This window comes from Siphateles boraxobius, unplaced genomic scaffold, assembly GCF_051911475.1.
Source record: "Siphateles boraxobius isolate OS27281-9 unplaced genomic scaffold, OSU_SipBor_1 29, whole genome shotgun sequence".
NCBI classification, from domain to species: domain Eukaryota; kingdom Metazoa; phylum Chordata; class Actinopteri; order Cypriniformes; family Leuciscidae; genus Siphateles; species Siphateles boraxobius.
Genome location: NW_027508908.1, coordinates 686209 through 707960, shown reverse-complemented (window position 1 = coordinate 707960; position 21752 = coordinate 686209). Strand labels below are relative to the sequence as shown.

The 21752-nt window shown below is 39.8% G+C and overlaps 2 protein-coding genes across 5 annotated transcripts in view; one reads left to right on the top strand and one right to left on the bottom strand.

Moving 5' to 3' along the window:
* tsc2 (TSC complex subunit 2) overlaps positions 1–16321 on the top strand; it is a 59713-nt gene extending 43392 nt beyond the window's left edge. For all 4 annotated transcript variants that reach the window (XM_077245809.1, XM_077245808.1, XM_077245807.1 and 1 more), the window contains 10 exons: positions 746–888; positions 4968–5485; positions 8934–9012; positions 12127–12213; positions 12296–12482; positions 12894–13033; positions 13135–13213; positions 13299–13390; positions 15114–15212; positions 15312–16321. In XM_077245809.1, the coding sequence (XP_077101924.1) occupies positions 746–888; positions 4968–5485; positions 8934–9012; positions 12127–12213; positions 12296–12482; positions 12894–13033; positions 13135–13213; positions 13299–13390; positions 15114–15212; positions 15312–15482 (1595 nt within the window). In that variant the 3' untranslated portion in view covers positions 15483–16321. The remainder of the gene's footprint in view (positions 1–745; positions 889–4967; positions 5486–8933; positions 9013–12126; positions 12214–12295; positions 12483–12893; positions 13034–13134; positions 13214–13298; positions 13391–15113; positions 15213–15311) is intronic.
* A 1331-nt stretch (positions 16322–17652) lies between these two features.
* Positions 17653–21752, bottom strand: part of pkd1a (polycystic kidney disease 1a) — a 98650-nt gene continuing 94550 nt past the window's right edge. Inside the window, exon 49 of the mRNA XM_077245804.1 lies at positions 17653–21348. Within this exon, the coding sequence (XP_077101919.1) occupies positions 20200–21348 (1149 nt within the window). The 3' untranslated portion in view covers positions 17653–20199. The remainder of the gene's footprint in view (positions 21349–21752) is intronic.

Below are 21752 nucleotides of genomic sequence, written 5' to 3'. Positions count from 1 at the left end.
TTCATTTAAAGTACAAGAATGTTCATGTATTATTATTATTATATCAATAAATAATTGTATGTACGTGCATTTACCTTCATATTAGGGCTGTCAGCCAATTAAACATTTGAACTGAATTAGATATTGCAATTAATTCAATGCATTGGTATTTAAAAGATCTTAATGGCTAATAATAAGGCATACATTTTATTACTTAAATTACTTGTTCCAAAATTACTTAAAATCTAATAAATATTTTTATTACAGTAAATAATTTTTAGCTACAGTAGTAGTACCAGTCGGATTGAAGTAATATTTTTAATTTAAAGGTAAGCATATTATTGAATAAACATTTAGAGTAGATCCACCAATGAGTGCAACATGATGTCATCATTATTTTGGATTTATTTTCCAGGAAGAAAGTGCTTTTGTTAACTTTTCGAGGTACATTAGCATACAGATGACACTCTTCATCTCTCTTCTCTCTTCTCATTGGGCGTCTGAAAGCAGCATGTTTTGTAAAGCCTTTCAGTGTCGAATCACATACTGATCCTGCTTTATGTGTCCAGCTCGATGAGCTTGTGTGTGTGTGTGTGTTTGTGATCAGAGTGTGTTTGCGCAGGTTTGATCTTCAGGTGGCTGTGCATGTATTAGAGTGACTTTAGGAGAGTTTCTAGACTAATCGTAGACGCTCCTCTGATCGTGGGTCTAGTTCAGTTTGCTGTGACTCCATCTTGTTGATTGCGCTCTCGCTGCCGTCCCACAGATTCGGTTGTGTTGGAAGAAGGTGTGCAGAGCAGAACGGACGCGTCACCGGTGGAGTCGAAGGAGGAGGAAGAGTTCGAGGCCATTCCTTCTGAACCGATCTTCATGAGCACCAGTGCGACACCAGCTGGCACGCTGAGCCGGGTAAAACATATAGAATATAATATAATATTCATTTATTATTCTTCAATTATCATTCATTTATTATTTTATTGTTGTTATTTATTTATAAATACAATAATAATCACCATCATTTATGCATTAAATCATTATCACACTACAATAATAAAATAATCACAATTTTATTCGCATTATTCATATTATCAATATTCATATAGTTATATATTTTAATAATCACAATATTAGTTATTATTGTTATATATAACACAAAAACTGCTTGCGTGTGTGTGTGTGTATATATATATATCACACAAATATATATACATTAATATACAGGTCCTTCTCAAAAAATTAGCATATTGTGATAAAGTTCATTATTTTCCATAATGTAATGATAAAAATTAAACTTTCATATATTTTAGATTCATTGCACACCAACTGAAATATTTCAGGTCTTTTATTGTTTTAATACTGATGATTTTGGCATACAGCTCATGAAAACCCAAGATTCCTATCTCAAAAAATTAGCATATTTCATCCGACCAATAAAAGAAGTGTTTTTAATACAAAAAAGTCAACCTTCAAATAATTATGTTCAGTTATGCACTCAATACTTGGTCGGGAATCCTTTTGCAGAAATGACTGCTTCAATGCGGCGTGGCATGGAGGCAATCAGCCTGTGGCACTGCTGAGGTGTTATGGAGGCCCAGGATGCTTCGATAGCGGCCTTAAGCTCATCCAGAGTGTTGGGTCTTGCGTCTCTCAACTTTCTCTTCACAATATCCCACAGATTCTCTATGGGGTTCAGGTCAGGAGAGTTGGCAGGCCATTTGAGCACAGTAATACCATGGTCAGTAAACCATTTACCAGTGGTTTTGGCACTGTGAGCAGGTGCCAAGTCGTGCTGAAAAATGAAATCTTCATCTCCATAAAGCTTTTCAGCAGATGGAAGCATGAAGTGCTCCAAAATCTCCTGATAGCTAGCTGCATTGACCCTGCCCTTGATAAAACACAGTGGACCAACACCAGCAGCTGACATGGCACCCCAGACCATCACTGACTGTGGGTACTTGACACTGGACTTCAGGCATTTTGGCATTTCCTTCTCCCCAGTCTTCCTCCAGACTCTGGCACCTTGATTTCCGAATGACATGCAAAATTTGCTTTCAATCCGAAAGAAGTACTTTGGACCACTGAGCAACAGTCCAGTGCTGCTTCTCTGTAGCCCAGGTCAGGCACTTCTGCCACTGTTTCTGGTTCAAAAGTGGCTTGATCTGGGGAATGCGGCACCTGTAGCCCATTTCCTGCACACGCCTGTGCATGGTGGCTCTGGATGTTTCTGCTCCAGACTCAGTCCACTGCTTCCGCAGGTCCCCCAAGGTCTGGAATCGGTCCTTCTCCACAATCTTCCTCAGGGTCCGGTCACCTCTTCTCGTTGTGCAGCGTTTTTTGCCACACTTTTTCCTTCCCACAGACTTCCCACTGAGGTGCCTTGATACAGCACTCTGGGAACAGCCTATTTGTTCAGAAATTTCTTTCTGTGTCTTACCCTCTTGCTTGAGGGTGTCAATGATGGCCTTCTGGACAGCAGTCAGGTCGCCAGTCTTACCCATGATTGCGGTTTTGAGTAATGAAACAGGCCGGGAGTTTTTAAAAGCCTCAGGAATCTTTTGCAGGTGTTTAGAGTTAATTAGTTGATTCAGATGATTAGGTTAATAGCTCGTTTAGAGAACCTTTTCATGATATGCTAATTTTTTGAGATAGGAATTTTGGGTTTTCATGAGCTGTATGCCAAAATCATCAGTATTAAAACAATAAAAGACCTGAAATATTTCAGTTGGTGGGCAATGAATCTAAAATTTATGAAAGTTTATTTTTTTATCATTACATTATGGAAAATAATGAACTTTATCACAATATGCCATCTGTATAAAGGACCTGTGTATATATATATGTATGTGTGTGTGTTATATATATGTACACACACAAGCTGTTTTTGTGTGTGTATATATATATATATATATTAGGCTTGGGCGGTATCCAAATTTTGATACCTTCAAACCTCCTCCCTATTTTACCGGGGTATACGGTATTACCGTGACTAATTAAAAATTATGACATAAGGCTCAGACAGCGTCACCAAACTGTTGGCTTGTGCCTACACCGTTCAGAAACTGAATACCAGATCGGGCAAAAAAATAAAATAAAAATCAAGGCCAACCCGTGCACGTTGATTCTGATCCCGGCTGACGGCATTAAATGTAATAATGCCTACGGCTCGTAGGCCTATTTAGACTAGACTATTTTTAATACGTGGGCCGTTATAATATGGTGGCGCCAAATAATTTTTTAACCCATGTGCTGAGGGGGTGGTAGATATAAATGCTATTTATAAATGAGCAAAAATGGGACAATTAATAATATTTAATTATTTTAATTATGACAATTGTATTCATTTTATTAATTACTTTAAATTAAATTAACAAGCAACAAGCAAGAAGTGCATTTGTAAATCCGGTGACACGCGTCCATTGATTTTTATTAATACAACTTTTCTGTCAGTGCTGCAAAGATTAAGTTGACGATCGCCATCTCCTAGTGAACGCGCATATATAGAGAGAAATGCAAATCATGGATTACATAATCAGAAGGTATAGGCTAGCCTTTTTCTTTTCGTTTTGAATTGTTTCGTTTAAAGAAATTGTCGATTGATATCTCCGCAGTGAACGCGCCTATAGAGAGAAATGCACATCATGGATTAATCAGAGAGTATGCTGCCTATATTTCTTTTCCTTTTGAATTGTTTCGTTTAAAGAAATTGACAAATCGCCATCTCCATAGTGAACGATAGAGAGAAATGCACATCATGGATTACATAATCAGAGAGTAGGTTTGCCTATTTCTTTTCGTTTTGAATTGTTTCGTTTAATGAAATTTCAAGCTTTATTTAGATATCTGTCATGTCTGTGAGACATACACTGAGTTTCGGTTAATTTATGATGAGATTTCAATGCAAGTGACCGCGGCGCGCCAGCCCACGATAATGTCATGATTATGTTGTCTGCTATATTTGATTCTTATTTATTATTGGTTGATAAAAGAATTATTAAAATTAAGATACAATTTATACAAAACGAAATTCACTTTAAAGAAAGGCCTTTTACAAAATGAAACTTAATTAAGTTGTCAATGACTGACTCCCGATGCATCCCATCTTACTAGTGCTCTTCAGTTTTCATTATCAACGTAAAAAAAAATTACATTATAATATTTTAACAAATATAAACTAATGCGCTTATTTAATGAACTCGGGGCTTAATGCATCCTCGCAGCAGTGAGTGGGTGGTTGTTTCGGAGATGCGACATTAGGTTAGACGTGTTTCCATCTCTCGCGGTCACCTTTTTTATTGCAACATTTACAAATTGCCTCGTCAGTATTTACCGCCTCTCCCTTCTCTCTCTCTCTCTCTTTCTCCTCCACACTGTCACTTGATGACAACTACATAAGCATTTTTAGGCATTGAATAAATTATATTTATATATTATATATAAGTGCCGGTAATGACGGTATTGAAACTGATACCTTTGCTATTTTAAGACCCCGCGGTATACGATATTACCGAAATACCGCCCAACCCTAATATATATATATATATATATATATATATATATATATATATATATATATATATATATATATATATATATATATACACACACACACATACACATGCAGTTTTATATATATATATATATAATTTTTATGTAGTTTATAGTGAAATAACTTTTTTCCATTAATGTATACATAAATGACAGAGAGGGAGTTAATATTAAATTTAACTATTATTATTATTATTATAATATAAGTGTAAATAAAGCATATACATTTAAATAGAATATATAAGTACTATGAATAATTGGTAATAATAATATTAAGAATAACATTAATTATATAGATATTTATTTTCAGCTTATATAGTCAAGTGTCACTGTGTAGTTTCTCCGCAGCACTGGTCGTAATAGACTAATATATCAGTCAGTCATTTTCCTTTTTTCACATTTATAAACCAAAGACTGATTGGTGTGATTTCTGTTATGTGAAGTCCTCCTCGACGTCTAGTCAGGAGGATAAGTCGACGCTGGAGGAGGTGAGTGAAGGCGGGATCCCGATCGACCAGCCCGCGCTGAGCCCCGGACCACATGACCCTGACCTCACCTTCTCCCCCACACCCCTGAAACAGTCCAGCTCGTCGCCAGAGCTGCAGACCCTTCCCGAGGCGTTGAGCAAAGCCCAAAGTGCCACGGGTGGAGATGTGCTGTGCTCCAGGATCCAGACGGCCCCGGCCCTGGAGAGAGAGGCCCCGGGGGAGAGCGCTGGGTCCGCCGGCCCGTCCAGCACCAGCACCAGTGTCTCTGTCTCTTCATCGTCCACGTCCCGGATGAGGCTGGAGTTCCCCACGGCCCAGCCGGGACCCCAATCTCCCACCGGACACAGACCCCGCGGACACACCATTTCAGTGTCCGCACCCTCGTCCCGCAGGGAGAGGAAGATGGACAGAGACTCGTACCACAACCGAGGAGGGCCATCCAATGCAGAGAAGAGCTCAGGACTCAGTCCCAGGTAAACTGATATTGTTAAATAAACCGTATCTTAAATGTATTAGGGACTTATAATGATATATCAATACCATATCGATATCTGTTATATATACTATGTGTGTATGTATGTGTGTATATATATATTCCCAAATCGTCGAACTGCACCGGCTTGTATTTGAGACAGGCGTCTATATGAGACAGGCCTTTATAATTTATTGTTGAGATGTTGTTCATTGAGATGTTGTTCCTAGAGTCTCTAATCTCTAAAAATCTCCAAATGCTCCATGTGAAACTGCGGTCTTATGACCTTTTACTATCGTGTCAATTGATTTTCGATTAATATGCGCGAGGGAGAGAGAGAGAGAGCAAGACAGCGCTCGTGTTGTTTGAAGACGTGAGAGTGCGCACGCGTGGCCGGGGCGCTCTCTCTCTGCTCGTTTGCGCCCTGTCAATCGCAGCAGTCATTCTATTCTACATCACTCACCGACCAAAAAAGGCTTTGGCGGGACACAAATTTGCTTTGGCGGCTGCCAAAAAGCAGACGATCTTACGGGTTTTAGAAGATTAAATACAACCCGAAACTAAAAAACAGATCCGGCCTCTATTTGAGACCAGCCTTTATTTACCCAAACCCGTCGCCACACCAGGCGTGTAAAAGAGACAGGCGTCTATTTGGGACTTTGGGAAGTTTTACGGTATATATACATGCACACTGCCGTTCAGAAATGTAGGGTCAGTCAGATTAAAGAAAAAGAAATTAATACTTCTATTCAGCAAGGATGCAGTTTATTGATCGAAAGTGACAGTAAAGACATTTATGATGTTACAAAATAAAAATTTCTAATAAATGCTGTTCTTTTGAAATTTCTATTCATCAAAGAATACTGTAAAAAAAATGTATCTTAAGTTTCCACAAAAATAAGAAGCAGCACAACTGTTTTCAACATTGATAATAATAATAAATGTTTCTTGAGCATCAAATAATCATATTAATATTAAATAATCATATTCCTGAAGGATCATGTGACACTGAAGACTGGAGTAATGATGCTGAAAATTCAGCTTTGATCACAGGAATAAATAACATTTTAATATGTTTGTTATTCAAATAGACAATTTTAAACTAGAAAAATAACACTACTTTAATAACACTACTAACTTTTAAGTGGTAGTGTACAGTATTTTTTTATATTTTTAAATTGCCGGTTTGAACACAAAGGCAGTAAATAGGTGATTTTCAGCCTAAAGTGCATCTGCCCCTTTAAGCTACAGGACAGTGATATTATTTTTCACTAGATAAGCCTCATTAATAACACAATAACTCATTATTTGTTACTCGCACATTATAATATCCATAGAACTGTAATTTAGCACAGAGTGTTTAGCACTAGCAGTTGCCGTTGCATCATGGGCTTTTTTGTAAAAAGTTCACTCATTTTTAGCAGATGGTTTACATTAAGTTGTGCAATATAAATACTTGCACTTTATGTAGGGACAGTTTGTATAAAAATGTGGGGGAAAGCCTCCTGCACAATGGTGTGTTGGTTTCTGTTTAAAAAAACTACCCCGCAATTTAAGCCTATCAATAATCCATGACGGCGAACGTCACGTCCGTGGGTTAGTCGTGTAATGGATGGCGTAAGTGTCGTCTACGTTAAGCCATGATTACGTTCAGCAAACGTTAACGCACCTGTAATGTCTTTTGAACAGCAGCCGTTTGATCTCACCTCACAGAGTGCTTCAATTTCCAGGAAAAGCAAAGCATCATATAGAGAGTAATGATATGGCTGGAAAGCTTCATTCTTTCTCATTACTGTCATCATCCATCGCCCCGTTGACATTAAATCATCCTGCCTTCTTTGCTCGCTTGGCTCATTTTGAGAAGTGAGGCCCTTTTTGAGTTGAGCGCTTTCAAATTGTTGCCTTTTAGAATTAGAATTACTTGAAATTACTATCATCCATCTTTGTGAAGTTCAGTGCTGCCGGAGTCGGTGATCGATAGGTTTGCTGTCTTATATATATATATATATATATATATATATATATATATATATATATATATATATATATATATAGACAGACGCCAGGAAACCTAGTGAGTTTCCCATAAACACTTTTTCCTCCGTCATGGGGCCAATTTGGTCTCTTGTGATGGGATTCGCTCGAACACTAAGTGCTGTTGTCTTTCTTGAAACTGTTTACAGTCCCCTTTAAAAAGGTTGTTAACAGATTTTAACATGTTCGATATAAAGCGACAATTACCTCCCAATAAGGGCCGAAGGTTTTTGTATGGATTTTCTGTATGGATGATGATAAGAAAGAGGCATATAAGGAGTAGTTTCTTAAATGGAAAGAGTTTTGAACGTCCTGCTTTCCATGCAATAAACATGGATGTGAAATGTTCTGAAGTCATGCAATATCTTTGTGTGAGAAACCGACTAAAACTAAACATATATTCAAACATTATTTAACAGAGATGTAACAATTAGTCATTAAAAATGTCCCCCCTCGCTGTACCTGTTAATGATGATTATACGAGTTGCATGAGAGCCAGTGATGTTTGATTTAATAGATGGATAGATGGATGGATAATAGATGGATAGATGGATGGATGGATAATAGATGGATAGATGGATGGATGGATAATAGATGGATAGATGATGGATGGATTGATGATGGATGGATTGATGATAGATAGATAGATAGATAGATAGATAGATAGATAGATAGATAGATAGATAGATAGATAGATAGATAGATAGATAGATAGATAGATAGATAGATGGATGGATAGATGATGGATGGATAATAGATGGATAGATGGATGGATAGATGATGATGAATGCATAATAGATGGATGGACGGATGGATGGATAGATGATGGACAGATGGATAGATAGATTGATAGATAGATAGATTGATTGATTCATGTGTGTATATATAAACAGCTGGCTAGAAAAAAATTAATGATAAATCAAACATCACTGGTTCTTGTATCTCTATCTCAGTCTCTCTATATAAAACATATATAAAACTACATTTTTATATAGTAACATATACTAATATTTTTAACAGCTAGTAATAATTAGTTTTGAGGTGGGATCAGTGCTTCTGCAGTTATTTTGTTACACATCCTGAACATGTCTTTCTATATAGTTAGCAGCGCAGCATGTTTCCCCTTTGATATTCTCAAGGCAAGGTTTATTTTAAGTCTCGGGTTTTATCCTAATTTGCAAAAGTGTCTCTGAGCCGTATTTAATGGGTCTCCTGAGGTGTGGAGAGTGTTTCAGGACACTTGTCCTGCTCCCTGATCCAGTGGAGTCCTCTCCAGACTTGTATTTGTTTCCCGTGTGATGAGGTAGGTAGTGTGTAGGCAGATGAAAGGCGTTGAGTTCAGTGATAGTGCTCGTGTTGGAGTGCAGGTTTCACTTCAGTAGATCTGACCTCGATCCTCTTCTTTCTGTGTGCAGTTTCGTCTTCCTGCAGCTCTATCACTCTCCCTTCTTCGGCAACGAGTCCAACAAACCCCTCCTGCTGCCCAAAACTCAGGTCAGGTGATAGCCTCTCTCCTACTTCTTTTATAACTGGATGAATCTCATGAAAACATCAATGTCATATTTCATCGCAAATCAAAAGAGAGAAATAAAATATTGTTTACATATAAGAAATTACTAAAAAGTACTTTTCCCCCCCAATCTGTCTGTCTGTCTGTCTGTCTGCCATTCGTTCATTCGGTCTGTCTTTCGTTCGTTCTCTGTCATTCATTTTCTGTCTGCCGTTCATTCCTTGTCTGTTGTTTGTTCATTCATTGCTCTCTGTCTGTTGTTTGTTCATTCATTGCTCTCTGTCTGTTGTTTGTTTTGTCTGTTGCTCCTTCGTTCGTTCATTCTGTCTGTAGTTTGTTCTGTCGTTCGTTCATTTTTTCGTTCTGTCTGTCTCTGTCATTCGTTCTGTCTGTCTGAGTCGTTCATTCGTTCTGTCTGTCTCTGTCGTTCGTTTGTTCTGTCTGTCTCTGTCATTCGTTCGTTCGTTCGTTCTGTCTGTCTCTGTCATTCGTTCTGTCTGTCTGAGTCGTTCATTCTGTCTGTCTGTCCGAGTCGTTCGTTCTGTCTGTCTCTCTTTCATTCGTTCGTTCTGTCTGTCTCTCTGCCGTTCGTTCGTTCTGTCTGTCTCTGTCGTTCGTTTGTTCGTTCTGTCTGTCGTTTGTTCTGTCTGTCCGACTCTTTCGTTCTGTCTGTCTCTCAGTCATTTCGTTCTGTCTGTCTGAGTCGTTCATTCGTTCTGTCTGTCTGTCGTTCGCTCGTTGTGTCTGTCTGAGTCGTTCATTCTGTCTATTTGTCTGAGTCGTTGGTTCTGTCTGTCTCTCTGTCGTTCGTTCTGTCTGTCTCTCTGTCGTTCGTTCGTTCTGTCTGTCTCTCAGTCATTCGTTCTATCTGTCTGAGTCGTTTATTCGTTCTGTCTCTCTGTCATTCTTTCGTTGTGTCTGTCTGAGTCGTTCTGTCTGTCTCTCTGTCATTCGTTCGTTCTGTCTGTCTCTCTGTCGTTCGTTCGTTCTGTCTGTCTCTGTCGTTCGTTTGTTCGTTCGTTCTGTCTGTCTCTGTCGTTCGTTCTGTCTGAGTCGTTAATTCGTTCTGTCTGTCTCTCTGTCGTTCGTTCGTTGTGTCTGTCTGTCTCTCTGTCGTTCGTTCTTTGTTTCTGTCTGAGTGGTTCATTCGTTCTGTCTGTCTCTCTGTCGTTCGTTCGTTCTGTCTGTCTCTGTCGTTTGTTTGTTCGTTCGTTCTGTCTGTCTCTCAGTCATTCGTTCTGTCTGTCTGAGTCGTTCATTCGTTCGGTCTGTCTCTCTGTCGTTCGTTAGTTGTGTCTGTCTGAGTCGTTCATTCTGGCTGTCTGTCGAGTCGTTCGTTCTGTCTGTCTCCCTTTCGTTCGTTTGTTCTGTCTGTCTCTCTGTCGTTCGTTCGTTCTGTCTGTCTCTGTCGTTCGTTTGTTCGTTCTGTCTGTCAGTCATTTCGTTCTGTCTCTCTGTCGTTCGTTCGTTCAATCTGTCTCTGTCGTTCGTTTGTTCGTTCTGTCTGTCTGTCAGTCATTTCGTTCTGTCTGTCTGAGTCATTCATTCGTTCTGTCTGTCTGTCGTTCGTTGTGTCTGTCTGAGTCGTTCATTCTGTCTGTCTGTCTGAGTCGTTCGTTCTGTCTGTCTCTCTGTCGTTCGTTCTGTCTGTCTCTCTGTCGTTCGTTCTGTCTGTCTCTCAGTCATTCGTTCTGTCTGTCTGAGTCGTTCATTCGTTCTGTCTGTCTCTCTGTCATTCTTTATTTGTGTCTGAGTCGCTCATTCTGTCAGTCTGTCTGAGTCGTTCGTTCTGTCTGTCTCTCTGTCGTTCGTTCTTTCGTTCTGTCTGTCTTTCTGCCGTTCGTTTTTTCGTTCGTCCTGTCTGTCTCTGTCGTTCGTTCTGTCTGTCTGAGTCGTTAATTCGTTCTGTCTGTCTCTGTCGTTCGTTCGTTGTGTCTGTCTGAGTCGTTCATTCGTTCTGTCTGTCTCTCTGTCGTTCGTTCGTTCTGTCTGTCTCTCTGTCGTTCGTTTGTTCGTTCATTCTGTCTGTCTCTCAGTCATTCGTTCTGTCTGTCTGAGTCGTTCATTCGTTCTGTCTGTCTCTCTGTCGTTCGTTCGTTGTGTCTGCCTGAGTCGTTCATTCTGTCTGTCTGTCCGAGTCGTTCGTTCTGTCTGTCTCTCTGTCGTTCGTTCTGCCTGGTTCTCTGTCGTTCGTTCTGTCTGTCTCTCTGTTATATGTTCTGTCTGTCTGTCTGATTCGTTCGTTCTGTCTGTCTCTCAGTCATTCGTTCTGTCTGTCTGAGTCGTTCATTCGTTCGGTCTGTTTCTCTGTCGTTCGTTCGTTGTGTCTGTCTGAGTCGTTCGTTTGTTCTGTCTGTCTCTCAGTCATTCGTTCTGTCTGCCTCTGTCGTTCTTTCGTTGTGTCTGTCTGAGTCGTTCTGTCTGTCTCTCTGTCGTTCGTTTGTTCATTCGTTCCGTCTGTCTCTGTCGTTCGTTCTGTCTGTCTGAGTCATTCATTTGTTCTGTCTGTCTCTCTGTCGTTCGTTCGTTGTGTCTGTCTGAGTCGTTCATTCTGTCTGTTTGTCTGAGTCTTTCATTCTGTCTGTCTGAGTCGTTCGTTCTGTCTGTCTCTCTGTCGTTCATTCCTTCGTTCTGTCTGTCTCTCTGTCGTTCGTTCGTTTTGTCAGTCTGAGTCGTTCGTTCTGTCTGTCTCTCGGTCGTTCGTTCTATCTGTCTCTCTGTCGTTTGTTCGTTCTGTCTGTCTGAGTCGTTCATTCTGTCTGTCTCTCTGTCGTTCGTTCGTTCGTTCTGTCTGTCTAAGTCGTTCATTCGTTCTGTCTCTCTCTGTCTGTCTGAGTCGTTCATTCTGTCGTTTGTTCGTTAGTTCGTTCTGTCTCTCTGTCGTTCTGTCTGTCGTTTGTTTTTAAAGGGAAAATAAAATTAATTATCATGAAAATAATAAAATAAAACATTTTCCATTTAAAATAATACTTATCCCAAACATATTTTCTATGTGGTGAAATAAGAGCCATTTCTTTGTGAGATCGACCCAAACACTTTTCATTGGCCTCGATTGCTGCTGAGCTTCATGTTAATCTAGTGTGGTCTGGCGTTCACAGCTGATAGATCGTGCCGTTAAAGTCTTGGATCAGATGCCACCGTATGACACGCACAAGATCGGCGTGGTGTTTGTGGGTGCCGGTCAGGTACTCATCTTTCTCTTTTCAAATTTGCTGTTTGCAATTTGTTTTTAGGAAGTCTTTATGATTTATGGTTGTTTATTATAAGGCAAGTAACGAGGTGTCAATACTGTCCAACGAGTACGGGTCCAACCGGTACGCACAGTTCCTCACGGGCCTGGGGAAGCTGATCCACCTGAAGGACTGCGACCCAGACCAGATCTTCCTGGGTGGACTGGACCAGTACGGGGACGACGGCGAGTTCACCTACTGCTGGCATGATGACATCATGCAAGGTGAGAGTGCGTTACAGTGCATCACATCATCATCACGTTATTTATTATTATTAGTAGTAGTAGTAAGAAATAAAAAATAAAGAATTATTATCATTACTCATAATTATTTTGAGTAAATTATTTTATTATACAATAATATATAGTGATATAATAGTTATTTACAAAAAATATTATTATTACTATTATAAGAAGATTTATTATTATCTAATGAAACCCTAACAGTCAGAAAACAGGCAAACCTTTCACGATCTCAAGTATGATGAACAGCCTTCAGATCCACTTGAGTCACTGTTGACTTTGAGTGTTTGTGCGTGTGATCCATTACTGCATGTTGAGCTGGTTATCTGAGGCGTCGAGGACACTGAAGTGTTCATAAAGAGTCAGTCTAATGCAGTCATTTCTTCCCTTCAGCCATTTTCCACATAGCCACTCTCATGCCGAACCGAGAGAGCGACAAGGGCTGCTGCAACAAGAAGCGCCACATCGGCAACGACTTTGTGGTGGTGGTTTACAACGACTCCGGGGAGGAGTACAAACTGGGCACCATCAAGGTGTGTGAGAGAGTCCCTTTACATTGCATTCCTGTCTCTGCCACGTTCTTTCTACCTGAACCGTTTATAAAACATGACATTTTGTGTGTTGATGTTGACAGGGCCAGTTCAACTTTGTGGAGGTGCTTATAAAGCCACTGGACTACGAGAGCAACCTGGTCACGCTGCAGTGTCGGAAAGGTTGAAATAACCCGCTTTCATTCAGATATATTAGTATTATAGTGAAGCAGAAGCCTGAACCCTGTGACTCCTCGTTCTCTCTCAGATCTGGAGAGTTTGGTGGACACCAGTGTGGCAAAGATCGTTTCTGACCGCAACCTTCCTCTGCTCGTGAGACAGATGGCGCTGCACGCCAATGTGAGACTCCTCGCTTCCTTTGTCTCAATGTTTTTCGTCTTTTGTCTCTTTTCCTTGTGTTTCACGAGTCTTTTACATTTCCTAAAGAGCGGAACTTGCCTGTGTTTTTGTGCAACATAACCCCTCTGTCTGTCAGATCACTTTATGCAATTCATTCACTTTGCATTGAGAAAATGGTTCAAACTGCTTGAGCAAAAACCTCCTCTATCATATTTCTTTCACTCAAGGATGTTTTTGGCTAGATACTCAGACTTCAGTCAGTATCCAGACTTTCACTTCGGTAGAATTCTCCAGTATATTTTACACCCCTGGTGGTTGCTAGGGCGTTACTTTGCAAAAACCAAATCAGAAAGGTGTTTAATAGGGCTGGGTATTGACACAAAATTCAATTTATTTTTGATATTTATTTATTTATTTGGATCTCAGATACAGACAGTACATGGCAAATTTTCTAATATTTTCGAAATGCTCAACTCATGGTGTTAAACAGGCAATCAGTTGGCACTACATTGCTATAATAATGAAGCTTAATATTAACTCAGTTGTATAAAAAAAACACTTAAATTGCTCACAAGTAAGTTTTTTTTATAATAATAAAGTTATAATACTAATACTAAATTATGTTTCTACTCCAATTTTTAAAAATAAAAAAAAATATATAAACATGGTGGCTGTCATTTAAACTTTCCGCATTTATTCAAACATACATTAAATACTTAAGAAAAGTATAAAAATTCTTGGGATTTAAAGGGATAGTACACCCAAAAAAGAAAATGTTGTCATCATTTACTCACCCTCATGTTGTTCCAAACCTGTATGAGTTTCTGTGGTCTTTTGAACACAAAAGAAGATATTTTAAAGAATATTGGTAACCAGACAGTTGAAAGGGAAGGGAAAAATACTATTGAAGTCAATGGCTACCTACAACTGTTTGGTTACAAATTTATTTTTAAAATCATCTTTTGTGTTCAAATGACGACAGAAACTCATACATCGTTTTTGGGTAAACTATCCCCTTTTAGAAATGATTAAAATTGAGAAATCGGTATTTTTACCCAGCCCTAGTATTTAGTGCATTTATCTGTTTTTGTCAGGTGCAAATTATCATAATTTCAGGTATCATTTATGTGTGTAGCTCAAATGATGTTTTCCTTAATGAAATCCAACTAATAAAGACCGTATCCGTAAGATGGAAAACCGTTTGCCGCACACAGCTTTTTTTTTTCTTCTCTTGGATAGTTGAGCTCACAACTCTTCCCACCTGCTGTGATAAGTGGAGACGGTGTAATAAGGCTGTTCGTTGTGACTCACACACCAACGCTTTCCTCCGAGACCCTACAAATCACTGCAGGAAGTCTCAGCCCACTGCTTCTGCCTCCAATTAGCACAACACGCCACAAAATGGCCGGCAGGTCAGGGGAGAGTAAATGCAAAATCGGGTTTCACTCGGGACAAGGACTATTTTGGGGGTGGATTTATAAGTTCCCGTTGCCATGGTTACCATTGAACTTTAGAAGCCTTTAGTAGACAGAAGTACTTCAGTTTGGGGAAATTATATTGAAATGCGTTTCTACCGTGGCAGTGCAAAGTACATCACAATCTGGAAGGTGTTTCATGTTGAATTTATTCAGTCTTAGATTCAAACGTAATTACGGTTTCGAGAATAAACAATTACATTATACCCTTTTAATGAGTCTTTTACCTGTTCCTTTGTCTTGGAAAGATGGCGTCGCTGGTGCACCAGTCCAGGGCGAACCCATCGGACGCGTATGCTTCAAAATGGCTGGCAAGATTGAGACACATAAAGAGGATAAGGACCCGGGTGAGAGTTCTCACTATAATCTATAATAGCATATATAATATGTATTGCATAAATAATGCATTGTGGGATTGCTTTCTCTTGGCTTTTCTCCATCAATAGGCTCAGGAGGAAATCCAGTCCCGCCCCACTCATGGGATCTCACTGACACAAAGCCACGGTCCAATGCAAACTAAACCCGCTCATCAGCCCTCCGGTCCTGCTTCCAACCCGGACGCCGGCCAGAGGAAGAGGCTCGTGTCGACCGTCGACGACTTTACAGACTTTGTGTAGTGAGAGACCCATAATGGATTTTTAACCAAGACGCTGCGTTCCCATCAGTCCAGACGAATGAACGTTAATAAGATCACCTGTGCTGCAACCCATTGCGCCACCAGGAAGCTATCCATTCAGCTGGGCTCACTCAACGCTGTGACTGACTGACTGACTGTATGAATGAATTTCACAAACGCTGCTCTGTCTGCTGAAAGATGGATGTAAAGACACACTGGCATTATCGCACGCCATTTTTAGCAACGCACACGGTTAACACGGTCACTCACTCAATCTAGCTCTCTTTTTTTGTCTGAATATATCAAATGTCTATGATAACCGTCCAAACAGCAGTGCCAACATAACAACCTGCATGAACTACACCGCGAGCTTCACGAAGTCCACAGAACAGCTTCATAGAAAACATGGAAGCACTTTACAATAACGTTCTATTGTTATGATATTGAATGTTATGAACTATTCTTAAAGCATTTAATGATCATTTGCACATGCACAGTGCACTGTTAGTTCATGTGATTTCATAATGCAACCTTAATGCTACAAATACTTTACTATTTAGAACACGTACATTAAGTGCTGTGTAAGGATTATTCATTCTAACTAATGTGTAGAACATTATTGTAAAGTGTTACTGAAGACATGAAGATGTGAATCTAGTGTGCTTAAAGATTACTGTGACCTAATTGCTGTTTGCTTGTTTTCTGTCATTTTCTTTGTGTGTGATGGTTATTTTTAATCTGAGTTTTTGGCCAAATCTGAGCCGATAACACTAAAGCGGTAAACCACATCAGGCGTGTGCATGTGTGCGCTACAAAATAAAACCTTGAAATGTGCAAAAATACTGCTGTTCTGAGTCTACTTTCACTCATTTTTGAAACTGTTGCTTTAGTCTGTATAGATACCAGTGTGTAGGAAATGAACTTATTTAGGGAAATATTGGTGAGTTAATCATTTTAATTTATAGCACCTTTCTAAAACTCAAGGCTGCGTTACAATCGAGCGAATACGTCAAAATACAACAAATATGAATACATATACAGGGGGAAAATATGTAACTTTTTTAAGATTAAATACATTTAAATGAGTCAAACACATTTTGGAAGAATTGATCATGTATTTAGTTTCACCCTGATTTACTATGGTAAGCCTATAAGTGTTTATTTTAGTCCTGGTGGGATGGTTTTGGGGGGAAATTGCATATGTCATTCACCCGTATGGGTCTCGTCCAATCTGTGAATTGAGAAAAGTTGCTCCAACTACATTGACGAGTTTCGGAGCGAGAATGGTTGGCATGATACAGCTAAATCTCCTGTTTAAACAAACACCGAACAGAGGAGAGTCTGCTGGCAAAAAGAGAAAGAGACAGAGCCGTAATAAAACAAGAATCAACATAGACTTGGCTGTTCAGATATGACAAGAACTGAGGGATTTGAAATGTAATGTTTTTATTACTCAGCAGGTGAAGGGTAAACAGATACAGATACATTACAATGAACTCTGTTAGAGAGCTACATATGGCAAAGTATTATTTATTGTGAAGGCTCATTTCATTATGGTTATTGTAGCGCTGTGCTGGAATTTATTCTCGAGGAAGTACGTGTCTTTTAATGGGCAAAGCTATAATAACATCTTCAGCTAGTCCACTTGAGATCCTTTCAATCTAAATCTAAAATGTTTTATGAGCTGAAGGATGATCATATTCATCTGCACAGTCATGCAGAACCAAAGCACAACCAAAACCATGTTCTTCCACAAAATGCGTTTTTTTTTTTTTTTTACTGCTAGAGGTCCAAATGTTACATTGCACCTTTAACTTTTACCCTAAACTGTGTATATCCAATCCTACTCCTTGAGGGCCACTGTTTTGCTTCAACCCCAGTTAAACACACCTGAAGCAACTAATACATGTCTTACTATGTGTACTATGAACTTCCAGACAGGTGTGTTGAGGCAAGCTGGAGCTGAACTCTGCAGGACAGTGTTTGGGCACCCCTGCACTAAACAAATCTCCACTCAATGGTATCTTCAATGCTTTTAAGCTGTGATTTGAAAGATGGTGATTTCCGAGATCTCAAAGTGCAATGTAATGTTTATGTCGAGGCACAAGTGAATAAAAAGCCTTTAAAGTTAAATCAATATCTTGAATCGAAGCCCTACATGAACCAGAGACTCAGCTGTCAGACTCTTTATTTGACTTTGTCAAGTGCAAAAGCATGTAAAGCGAAGTGCTACAAAGTTACAAGTACAACAGCACAATACAACACAAAATGGCAAACCTGCAATCAACACATTACCTTCAGCATTTAATACAAAAATGTAGGACTTTACATTATTGCATGCAAGTTGGTTTTGGCACATGTGACTGACATGAAATTGTTCTGACACGCACCTCCTAAAAGTATGAAATATTTCAGCAGCAGTACTGTCCTGCAAAGAACTACTAAAAAGCCATTATATTTTAAAATGACCGCTTGTGCTGTGTGTAGTTCTATTAAAAACCTTTTATAAAAAAAAAAAAGCAATGCTTTCATACTTTTGGGTATTTTTTTTTGGTCAACGCAAAGGTGAAATGTAATACGCAGCAAAGCATTTGTGTGAAATGAGTGTACATCCCAACGTCCATTTTGTGTAATGGAAACAAAACAGAATTTCCTCTCAGTGCAGATAAGGCAAATGAGATTTAAAAAATGCAATCAAACTCTAATCCAATATTTACATCAGGGCACACCAATATGTACAGATAAACATGACCTTTCAAAACTTCATCTGGAATGGCCTGAATAAGGACGTTACTGTAGTGGACGTGACCTTTGACAGAATCAAAACTCCCTGTAGTAGATCTGTTTGAATGCTTAAGCATCACATCATCATCCAATTAATCTCAACTACTCAAATTTCGTTATACGAGACCTTAATACATATCTTGATTGAAGCCAATACAAACAAACAAACAAACAAAAAAATCCTGGTTTGAGTTTTTACAAAGAGGGTCCCTGAGCGTCATCACGGTAAACAACATTATTTTAGTACTTCACAAGAGACATAAAATCAACACATCATAAAAACCAATACTTGAAAAATATTAATGGTAATTATCATCCTGATGCAGCTTGTGTATAATACTCAAAGAGAATAGTTCTGGAAAGCTGTATGTGAAGAAACATTACCTACTATTTAAGTATGGCAAAGCACTAAAGCTTGACATTGAAATAAAGTGCTAAGTACAAAAGAAACTTTAAGTTAATCTCTTCTTACTTGAGTAGCAAGCTTTGGCAAATCTATACGGAGAGTAATGCTGTTGTAACTATCTCTTATGTTCGTACCAAGCTTATTTTATTGTTTCTGCAAAACATTTTCCATAACACATTCAAACTAAATCACACTGATACCGTCACAATCATTAATTTTATAACATCAATACAAAGTGCTTTTTAAATTAGATTCAAAACATCATAGAAGGCAGCAACAAACACTTCCATATATAATAAGCTGATTTTTCATGAATTAACAAATACTTACAATAATAATTCTTCATAGAACATAATTTTTACCTGCTGGAACAACAAATCCCCATATAGAGAATTCTGGGAGTTGTGCTTGAACGAGGGACATACCTTCGTCTTAATGCGCTCTTAACATTTCCCTTCATCTACCTTTTCATGTCCTTCTATTAACATATCCCAATTTTATTGACTCCCTTTCCCTTTTCTCAGTTTTCCTTCTATTTTAATCTTCTCTTACTCGCCTTCGGGTCCATTTCACTCTGAAAAAACTATGAATGGCGATGACATGCAATTATGTCGGAAGAAATATATGTGAAATCCTGAGGATTACTAGTTGTTTAGCACCCTGATGGCCTCTTCAGAAGTATGTTAGTGTGAGTGTGTAAGTGTAGGTGGGGAAATCATACAAGTCTATATAGTTTCTGATATGTTTTTGCGTCTATTTTCCTATATTAAAAAGCATGAATTATGCATAAGTACCTCAAAGCTCTATATTTATGGAATGGTATCAAATATGTAACCGCAAATCTAGGTGTGTCTTGTGTCTGTTTGTGTGTGAGTCTGTCAGTGTGAGCCTTTCTGAATAAGTTGTGCCTATTCTGCATCGATGGGCAATACATACACCCATGACCTTAACATAGCTTCCTTCAACAACAACAACAACAAAAAAGAACACTATTCATTAAACATAACTAAAAACATTGTATGACAAGTACCATCAAGCTTTAGCCATCCTGCATCAACAGGCGTGCTGTTGTAGTCCTCCATTGTCTCTTTCAAGAGTTTGTTTTGTTTCTGCCACAGCACAAGGTGTGCTCTTGTCGGTTTCAACTCAGTTGACCACCAGGGTCAAGAGGTTGGACTTGAGGTCACTGCGAGAGGGGAAGGAAAAGGGCAACTTGCATCGAATAAACTTCTTGAGGATTGTAGAAACCATGGTGACCTGCACCTGTGACTTCTAGTAAGGTGTGACCAATTGAAAGACTTGTGGGTTGGAACTTAAGGCTATGGTCTATTATTTGGTTTTGTTTGAGAAACGTCTTGCATTTGCTCTTCTTGAGGGCCTGGTTACAAAACCTGCTGTCACCAGGTCCTCATTTCCTCATTAAAGGCCGTAACCCATGAGCTTCAACATCCCTTGAGTCCCTTAGCGTTATGACTCAATTCCTAAAATCTGCCTTAACTTGCATACTGATTGTTGGAACCTTGGGATGTCAAGGTTTGGGGTGTCCTGAGATTGGTCTGTCTGGGTTGGGGTGCACCTTGTTTTTAAGAGGGGGAGGTTTGTGCTTCCGTTTGCGGGTGGGATTCGTAGTAGTGTGTGCAGGGTGCCGGAATACACTGGAGGGAAGGTTCTCGCTGTTGCTGGGAGGAACCCACTCATGGGAGCGAGGGATCGGTACTGGGGTAGTTATGGCAGAAACCGGAGCAGTTGAGGAAGTAGACGTTGGAGTGGGAACGGGGGTAGGGGCAGGGGTAGGTTTGTTGGCACAGCCAACAACCTCAGAGTCTCTTTGGAAGTTTGGGTCAACCTTGGAGGTTCCTTTTACTTTATGAGAAGCCTTGTCAGTTTTTTGGACTCTGGGTGGACTACTGTCCTCCTCAGGAGTACTTGCTTTGACGGGGACCTTGCAAGGGTCTCTCTCGGTCTTGCTGACATCTACCACCACAGTACTGAGAATTTCTTGAGTCTTTTGAAGACTATCGGTCCTGTGAGGACTGGAATCTACCTTATTGAGGCTTGTGGGAAGGCCACTGGTGATTTGTGGAAACTTGTCTGATTTCCTCGATCTTCTGTCTCTCTTGTGAAGATTTCTCTCGGACACAGGAGCACTTATTTCAGTTATCGAGGGACTTTTGCTACTCTCTGCCACTTGTGTGTTCCTGTCTGCCCCCTTGTATCTATGTCTCTTTTGTCCTGCAGACTCCAGACTTCTGTGGCGGCCTGTCGCTCTGCCTCGTCCTCTACTCTTCCTCAACAGCCTCTCTAGACGGCACTCTGTTCGATACAATTCCTCTGTGGCATGGGTGACCCGGTCCAGCTGAAGAAGCAAAGCATCGAAAGCTGGGAGGATTCTGCGGAGCGTTGCCTCCATCTCGGCTCTCTCTTTCCAGCCTTGGCCTCCAACTATCACCCCAAGGCCTAAGGTAAGGCCTAGTCCCAGACCCGGGGCTTCAGCCAGACTGCAAGGGCTGCTGGAAGTGGGCAGCCAGGAGGCCTCAGATCCTCCATCAACACTGTCGGGAGTTGGGGGAGCCTCTGGAGTGTCCAGAGGAGGAAGACACAAGGACTTGCAGTCACTTGTTGAAGAGGAACGTGAAGGTGGGAGCTCCATACCTTCAAATCGCACCTTGTGCCGGAACTATCAGGGAAGAAAGGGGTAAAGGGTTAAGATAAGTATGTGGTGGTAATTTAAAAGGTCAAGGTCTGGGGTAAAGGATCAATCTGGAAGACTTGTGAAATACTAGAAAGTCAGTAAAAAGAGTTAGTCATTATCCAAAGCAACTTACGGTACACTTTTTCTTAGGGACAATCTGTTGGGAGAAACCTGGGGAAAGGTGCCCTCAAGAGTACAAAGGTAACAGTTCATGGTTCGTTCCTTGGAGAGCCTGACCAGCAACCATTTATGAGCTTTAGCCACTATACAACACCCAAAGTTAACAAGGTCTTCAATACTGCTTTATCAAGACAATGGCTTCAGGGGGAATCTCTCTGTTCTGCAAATTGCTTTGTCTTAAAAGCATCTACTAATGTACAACAAATCTA